The 8049-nt window shown below is 31.1% G+C and overlaps 3 protein-coding genes across 3 annotated transcripts; 1 reads left to right on the top strand and 2 right to left on the bottom strand.

The window, feature by feature from the left end:
• Window positions 1-1022: 1022 nt before the first annotated feature.
• Window positions 1023-2877, top strand: LOC127128418 (short-chain dehydrogenase reductase ATA1). The gene is made up of 2 exons (XM_051057716.1): window positions 1023-1164; window positions 1860-2877. The coding sequence occupies exons 1-2, from the start codon at window positions 1112-1114 to the stop codon at window positions 2662-2664; spliced, it is 858 nt and encodes a 285-aa protein (XP_050913673.1). The 5' UTR covers window positions 1023-1111; the 3' UTR covers window positions 2665-2877.
• Window positions 2878-3767: 890 nt separating this feature from the next.
• On the bottom strand, window positions 3768-4475 carry LOC127128417 (stress-induced protein KIN2). Its single transcript, XM_051057715.1, has 2 exons — window positions 4153-4475; window positions 3768-4023 (listed from the first exon to the last, which is right to left on the bottom strand). Exons 1-2 carry the CDS (start codon window positions 4384-4386, stop codon window positions 3946-3948), a joined length of 312 nt encoding a protein of 103 aa, XP_050913672.1. The 5' UTR covers window positions 4387-4475; the 3' UTR covers window positions 3768-3945.
• A 2362-nt stretch (window positions 4476-6837) lies between these two features.
• LOC127128416 (stress-induced protein KIN2) lies at window positions 6838-7585 on the bottom strand. Its single transcript, XM_051057713.1, has 2 exons — window positions 7270-7585; window positions 6838-7117 (listed from the first exon to the last, which is right to left on the bottom strand). Exons 1-2 carry the CDS (start codon window positions 7501-7503, stop codon window positions 7040-7042), a joined length of 312 nt encoding a protein of 103 aa, XP_050913670.1. The 5' UTR covers window positions 7504-7585; the 3' UTR covers window positions 6838-7039.
• Window positions 7586-8049: the final 464 nt, after the last annotated feature.

Raw genomic sequence — 8049 nt, 5'->3', positions numbered from 1 at the left:
AACACAACCTAACTACTCTGGCTTGGGTCATGAACTCAACTATGGCAGTACATCTTCGATGCATACTAAAGACTATGTCGATTTGTCTGACTATCTCAATAGGTCATCTCCTGTAGTTGGTAGTGATGCTCTTGGCTCCTCAGATGCTCAAACACCAGAGGTGAGTCATCAACGCGGGTTAGGGCCACGGGTTCGGGTAGCTAGGGGATGTGGGACCGGAGGTCGGTTAGGTGATCCCGGTCATCACCATTAGGCTTTTTTGTGTTAACGGGGATTTATATTAATATCAATTAGTCCTATTTCGAAATTATGTATCACGTAAACCGTTTAACAAAAAAAAAATACAAAATACATTGAGGTGTTAATCCAATTGGTGCCTCCTTTCAACTGATACACATGAGCGCCAATTGAATTGGCTGCACCATGTGCCCTAGCCAATCCAATTGGCGCGTCCACTCTATTTTTAAGAGGAGTCGCCAATTGGATTGATGTCTCCTCATAAAAGTGCAATACTTTGTGATTTTTTTTGAAAACATGGTTATTTTGAGAATTTTTTTGAAAAACTGAATTATTTTCGTAAAAAGTTCGTTTTGTCTTGTCTAAAATAGATAATTAAAACATTTTTTCAGTGGTTGCCAAAAAATTAAATGGTGATTAGAAAAAACCAATGAAAAAGATATATTTAAAAAAAAAGTCATAACAAAAGAATTAAATGTCTAAAACAAAATTATGAAAAACTATATAAATTAATTTTTTATGTAATACATTTTAAAATAAAAATTTGACTAAATATATAATATAACAAAAACTATTTTTAAAAGGTATAATAAACATATTGATCAAAAAGGTTTCTTATTTGGAACATGACATTTGCATGAATAAGAGTAACTAAATATTCAAAATCGAGAAGATAAAAAAAGAGAGAGAGAAGAGAGAGGTTTAGAAGTAGTTGTTAAGTAGAAAAAGCATGTTCATTTTTTACATAAAGAACAAAGCTTTACTTATCCATTATAACATATTCAGTTCTATAACATTTCACTCACCCGTTTACGTTATCCATCTATATTGTTGAAAAATAAAACATAAAAAAAAAACAAATTGCAAGAACAAAATGGAGCCACATATGATTAAGAATGTAGAGGCTCAAAATTCAGCTTCTAAAAGGTTAGTAGTAATCTTGTTGTTACATAGTCCGGGTTTAGAGTTTTAATTCGCGAATCGCATCACGGGATGCAATTGTGTTATCATATTTGTGGCAGTGTCTGCGACCGCATTAGTTTATAATTGCATTGTGATCATATATCACAACAAATAGGAAAGTGATAAAATGTATTTCTCACATTATTCATTCAATCTCTCACCATTTACAAAAGCACACCTCTTATATATAATAAAGAAATACATGATAGATGGTGCAAGAGTTATTTACAGTTATGCATGCACGACGTGGTGGTTCATTCATATCGACATGCATAAATACATATGTAAAACTACGTAAGTTGTTGGCTAAGTTAGCCTCCCAATAGACAGCGACTGCAATAAGAGTCGTCTTAAGTTTTTGAAGATTCTGTGTAGGTTATCTATGGTTCAACTGTACAAAAATAAAGTAAATATTATTTATGATTTAATTATCACAAATATTTTGTAAGGTCCTATTAGTCACGGTTAAACCGTGACAAATTTTAAGTCATGTGCAGTAACTCACCTTACACACCTTAAAGACAACCTTGACTCCGACAAGTACAATTCAAAAGATTTCTCTCATTTTTACCTATCATATGATAAGAAATTTCAACTAAAACTATTAGATTTCATGTAATGAGTTCAATAATTTTTCTTTGTTTTGATATCTTGTTAAGGTTAATAGGTAAGGTGGCAGTTATCACAGGTGGTGCAAGAGGAATTGGTGCAGCCACATCAAAATTATTTGCAGAAAATGGAGCACATGTCATCATTGCTGATGTTCTAGATGAAGAAGGAACCAAAGTTGCTGAATTAATTGATGGACTCTACATACATTGTGATGTGTCCAATGAATCTCACATTGAATCAGCCATAAACCTTGCAATTTCATGGAAAGGTCAATTAGACATAATGTTCAACAATGCAGGAATTGCAGGTTATGAAGGAAGAAGCATAGCAACACTTGATATGGAAAAGCTAACTCATTTACTTTCAATTAATCTCTTTGGCACAATCCATGGAATCAAGCATGCTGCAAAAGCAATGATCAAAGGCAAAAAAGGAGGCTCAATCATTTGCACATCAAGTGCAGCTGCAACTATAGGTGGATTTGCTTCACATGCTTATACAATGTCAAAATCAGCCATGGATGGACTAATGAGAAGCGCGGCTTGCGAACTAGGCGTCCATTTGATTCGCGTTAACTGCGTTTCACCGCACGGAGTTCCGTCCAAGATGCTCTTAAATGCTTTTAAGTGTTTTGGTGATGTTGATATGACTAGTGAGCAATTGAGTGAGTTTATTGGCATGAATGCAAGTTTGCTTAAAGGGAGAGGTGCAACAACTGATGATGTTGCGCAAGCTGTTTTGTTTTTGGCTAGTGATGAATCTGGATTTGTAACTGCTCATAATCTTTCTGTGGATGGTGGAATCACTTCTGCTAATAGTGCTATGAGTTTTATCTATCAAGATCCTAAGTGAAGAAAAAAATAATTAGTAATAAATTTATATAGGTTGTTCTTACGTTGAAGTTGATACTCTAAATTAACATATTTTAAGATATATTTCTTTGTAAGCGAACTCTAGAAAAAGGCGATATTGCTAGGTTGGATGTGTTTGAACCCTAATATTCGCGGTTGTGCGTGAGTTTTTAGTAATTATAATCTTTCTGTCTATAGGAAAAAATAATATAGTTCTTTGGCTTCTATGTAATATTTAATAGTTGAGAATAATATATAGGTTCATTATATTTGTGGTGTTTTATAATAAATTGGTATTTTGGTGAATTCTTTTGTCATATATTGTTATTCATGCAAAGTATTAACAAGTTTTTTACATCAATCAATTTTATCATTACTAGTATCTGAAACACATAAGTGGTGGATAAGTCATTTTTAATGAAGTTTTCCTTTTCAATTACATTTTTTTCTTTCACAAAACTCGAATTTGATATCTTAAGAAATTTGAAATTATTCTTAGTGAAAATTTCCTTTTTTTTCATTTCGAAAACTCGAATTCGGGATCTTAAGAAATTTTTAAATCATTTTTAGTGAAGTTTTCCTTTTCAACTGCCTTTTCTCCATTCTCAAAACTCAAACTAGAGATCTTAATAAATTTGAAGTCATTTTTAGTGAAATTTTCCTTTTTAAACTGTATTTTTTTTCATTTCAAAAAATCGAATTTAAGGTCTTAAGGAATTCAAAGTTAGTATGAACTTTTTATTTTCAATTACATTTTTTTCATTCCCAAAACTCAAACTCAGACGATAACGAATTTGAAATCATTTTTAGTAAAATTTTCCTATTCAACTACAACATTTTTCATTCTCAAAACTCGAACACGAGATCTTAAAGAATTTGAAGTCATTTTTAGTGAAGTTTTCATTTTCAACTATATTTCTTTCATTCCCAAAACTTGAATCCGAGATCTTAAGCAATTTGAGTTCAATTTCACTTTGGGTAAACAATAACTTTCATTTTTGTGATTTTATTTGATAATTAATCTAACAACATTGATTATTCATGATTAAAAGACATATATAAAACAACACTTGATTATTCTAATATATATTTCATTGATCAATGAATAAAAAGAGAACTAAATCATAGTTTTCTGGTTGAAACAAATAATTATTCACATGACTCTTAATAAGGAGCAACAAACTAAATTAGAGCATCATTTTATACACAATGCCCCAGAAAACAAAAACAAAACAAAAATTGAATAAATCAGGATTATTAGGATTCCTTAAGCTTAATTGCATCACTTCTGGTTTATGCCAGTTGCATTCTTCACAGCCTCAGCAGCTCCTTGTGCCGATGCCTTCACTTGATGACCAGCCTACATAAAATAAAACAAAAATATCATAAAATAATAATACACCGACATATCGTGATTTATGAGTGAATGACAGTGTAAGACTATTTTACAGTGTCAGTGCATGTCTATTAATAAATTTTCAATTCAAACCTCTTGAACAGTTTCTTTTGCAGTTTGAGCAGCATTACTAGCCATGTCCATCAAGTTGCTAGTCTTCTCTTGAGCTTGACCTTGGGCCTGTCCAGCATGATGGCTCAAACTCTCCTGGGCCTGTCCAGTATGATGGCTCAAACTCTCCTGAGCCTGTCCAACATGATGACTCAACTTCTCCTGAGCTTGGCCGTGGGCCTGTCCAGCTTGATGGCTCATCTTCTGGGAATCCATTTTTAAAAATATAATGAAATGAAAGTATTGAAGATTGAAGATTGAAGATTGAAGGTTGAATATAAGATATGATAATTAAAGTTTGAGATGAAGATTAATGTTCATGCACTATGGTATTTATATGTGAGTTTCTCAAACTGTTACATGTTTAAGGTGCTACGTGGAAGATTAATATGTTGTTTAAAGGGTTCTTAGGTTATGCTTTTTTGTAGGAGAGACACTTCAAACGGTTGGCCATGTATGTTATGTGAAGGATAACTTGTTACTATTCTTAGGTATAAAATATTTATTATGTTTATTTGGGAATGAGTCTAGTTTGATCTACAAGTGGTCATAATTTAATGATTGGATTAGAATATAAGATTTTGGATATTTATATATGGCATTTTTACAAATAAATCTCACACCCTTACAAAATTTTAATAAGTCACTAATATTCTTAAATAACTTACCATTTGAAAAACTAGAAGTTTTTTTTCTTTCTAATTCTTAATTGGTAATACATCTAAAAAAATTAGAATAAAGAGAAAAAATATGGAAGAATTTGATAGTGGTCAACACAAATTGAAGAGAAAAAAGTGCATGCTTATCTATCATATTTTTCATAAAATGCAGAAAATTCTAACACATGTACCATACTTTTTAGAAAGATCAAAAGAAAAAACATAAATAGTTACTCGAAATCATTACGAGGAGAAAGTGACCGATTTTAAGATTAAAATAATGTACTAGTTACATTTATGTATGTTCATGGTGATTCACTCATATTGACATACATCAATGCAAACGTAAAACTATGTAACTTGTTGCCTAAACTAGCCTCTAGCCTCTTAATAGACAACGTCATCGACTGCAACCAGAGTTGTCTTATGTTTTTGGAAACTTTATGTAGGTTAGCTATGGTTCAACCGTAGAAAAATAAAGTAGGTATTATTTTTCCATGGTTTAACTATCACAAATATTTTATGAGGTCTTATTTAGTCACGTTAAACCGTGACAAATTTTAAATCTTGTGCAGTAACTCACCTTACACACCCTTAAAGACAGTCCTGACTATAAGTACAATTTAAAAAGATTGCTCTCGTTTACCTATCATATGATAATAAATTTCATCTAAAACTATTAGATTTCATGTAATGAATTAAATAATTTTCTGTTTTGATATCATGTTAAGGTTAGTAGGTAAGGTGGCAGTTATAACATGTGGTGCAAGAGGAATTGGTGCAGCCACATCAAAATTATTTGTAGAAAATGGAGCACATTTCATCATTGCTGATGTTCTAGATGCAGAAGGAACAAAAGTTGCTGAATTAATTGATGGACTCTACGTACATTGTGATATGTCCAAAGAATCTGACATTGAATCAGCCATAAACCTTTCAATTTCATGGAAAGATCAATTAGAGATAATGTTCAACAATGCAGGAATTACAGGTAGAATATTTAGTGTAATGAGTCAGTCACCTTGGATATGTTTATAAATTTCTAATGATTATTACCATTTCTTCTATGAAAAATATAGTTGTTTGGCTTCATGTAATATTCAATGTGGTGTCTTTGAATATATTGCTATTTTGGTGAACTCTTTTGTATGTATTGTTATTCATGCAAAGTATTAGTAAGTTTCACACATCAATCAATTTTATTATAAATAATTAATTTCTGAAATTCAGAATTGGACAAGTTATTTTTAATGAAGTTTTCTTTCTCAATTATGTTTTTTTTTCTTCACAAAACTCAAACTCAAAATCTTAAGGAATATGAAGTAATTTTTAATGCAATTTTCCTTTTTCAATTGCGTTTTTTTCATTTCGAAAACTCAAATTTGAGATCTAAATAAATTCGAAGTCATTTTCAGTGAAGTTTTGCTTTTCAACTGCAATTTTTTTCATTCCCAAAACTCGAACTCGAGATCCTAAGAAACTTAAAGTCGTTTTTAGTGAAGTATTCCTTTTTCAATTGCGTTGTTTCATTTCGAAAACTCGAGTTCAAGATCTTAAGAAATTTGATGTCATTTTTAGTGAAGTTTTCCTTTTCAACTGCATTTTTTTTCATTTCAAAAACTAGAACTCGAGATCTTAAGAAATTTGAAGTCATTTTTATTGAAGTTTTTCTTTTCGACTGTGTTTTTTTTTCATTTAAAAAATTGGAATTCGAGATCTTAAGAAATTTGAAGTCATTTTTAGTGAAGTTCTCCTTTTCAACTGCGTTTTTTCATTCCCAAAACTCGAACTTGAGATTTTAAGGAATTTGAAGTTATTTTTAGTGATGTTTTCCTCTTCAACTACTTTTTTTTCATTCTTGAAACTCGAATCTGAGATCTTAAGCAATCTGAGTTTAATTTCACTTTGGATAAACAATAGCTTTCATTTTTGTGATTTTATATGATAGTTAATCTAACAACATTGATTATTCACGATTAAAAGACATATATAAAAAAACTTAATTATTCTAATACATATTTCATTCATCAATGAATAAAAAGAGAACTAAATCATAGTTCTCTTGTTGAAACAAAGAATTATTCACATGACTCCTAATAAGGAGCAACAAACTAAATTAGAGTATCATTTTATACATAATGCCCTAGAAACCAAAATAAATAAAAAACCGAATAAATCTGAATTATTAGAGTTCCTTAAGCTTAATTGCATCACTTCTGGTTTAAGCCAGTTGCATTCTTCATAGCCTCAGCAGCTCCTTGTGCCGATGCCTTCACTTGATGACCAGCCTACATAAAATAAAACAAAAATATCACAAAATAATTTTACACTGACATAACGATAATTTCTTAGTCGTCGACATTGTAAAACTATTTAGAAATGTAAAACTAACTATTTTACGATGTCAGTGCATGTTCATTAATAAATTTTCAATTCAAACCTCTTGAACAGTTTCTTTTGCAGTTTGAGCAGCATTGCTAGCCATGTCCATCAAGTTGCTAGTTTTCTCTTGAGCTTGGCCCTGGGCCTGTCCAGCATGATGGCTCAACTTCTCCTGGGCTTGGCCAGCATGATGGCTTAACTCCTCCTGAGCTTGGCCAGCATGATGGCTCAACTTCTCCTGAGCTTGGCCGTGGGCCTGTCCAGCTTGATGGCTCATCTTTTGGGAATCCATTTTTAAAAATGTAATAAAATCAAACTATTGAAGATTGAAGATTGAAGGTTGAAGATAAGATATGATAATTCAAGTTTGAGATGAAGATTAATCTTCATGCACTATGATATTTATATGTGAATTTCTTAAGTTGTTACATGTTTTAGGTGCTACGTGGAAGATTAATATGTTTTTTGAAGGGTTCTTAGGTTCTGCTGTTTTGTAGGAGAGACACTTTAAACGGTTGACCATGAATGTTATGGGAAGGATAACTTGTTACTATTCTTAGGTATAAAATATTTATTATGTTTATTTGAGAATTGGTCTAGTTTGATCTACAAGTGTTCATAATTTAATGATTGGATTAGAATATAAGATTTTGGATATTTATATATGACATTTTTACAAATAAATCTCACACCATTACAAAATTAAAATAAATCACAATATTCTTAAATAACTTACCATTTGAAAAATTAGAAGTTTTTTTCTAATTCTTAACTGGTAATACATCTAAAAAATTAGAATAAAGAGCAAAAATGTGGAAGAATTCGATTGTGGTCAACA

The sequence above is a fragment of the Lathyrus oleraceus genome, chromosome 3 (assembly GCF_024323335.1).
Source record: "Lathyrus oleraceus cultivar Zhongwan6 chromosome 3, CAAS_Psat_ZW6_1.0, whole genome shotgun sequence".
Lineage (NCBI taxonomy): Eukaryota > Viridiplantae > Streptophyta > Magnoliopsida > Fabales > Fabaceae > Lathyrus > Lathyrus oleraceus.
Note: the sequence above shows the minus strand (reverse complement) of the source record. Positions and strands in the feature narration are given on the sequence as shown.

Coding starts and splice junctions, on each gene's coding strand:
- LOC127128418 (XM_051057716.1), top strand. CDS start 1,112: ATGGAGCCACATATGATTAAGAATGTAGAGGCTCAAAATTCAGCTTCT. Junction 1,165..1,859: donor CAAAATTCAGCTTCTAAAAG/GTTAGTAGTAAT, acceptor TATCTTGTTAAG/GTTAATAGGTAAGGTGGCAG.
- LOC127128417 (XM_051057715.1), bottom strand. CDS start 4,386: ATGGATTCCCAGAAGATGAGCCATCAAGCTGGACAGGCCCACGGCCAA. Junction 4,024..4,152: donor CAAAAGAAACTGTTCAAGAG/GTTTGAATTGAA, acceptor TATTTTATGTAG/GCTGGTCATCAAGTGAAGGC.
- LOC127128416 (XM_051057713.1), bottom strand. CDS start 7,503: ATGGATTCCCAAAAGATGAGCCATCAAGCTGGACAGGCCCACGGCCAA. Junction 7,118..7,269: donor CAAAAGAAACTGTTCAAGAG/GTTTGAATTGAA, acceptor TATTTTATGTAG/GCTGGTCATCAAGTGAAGGC.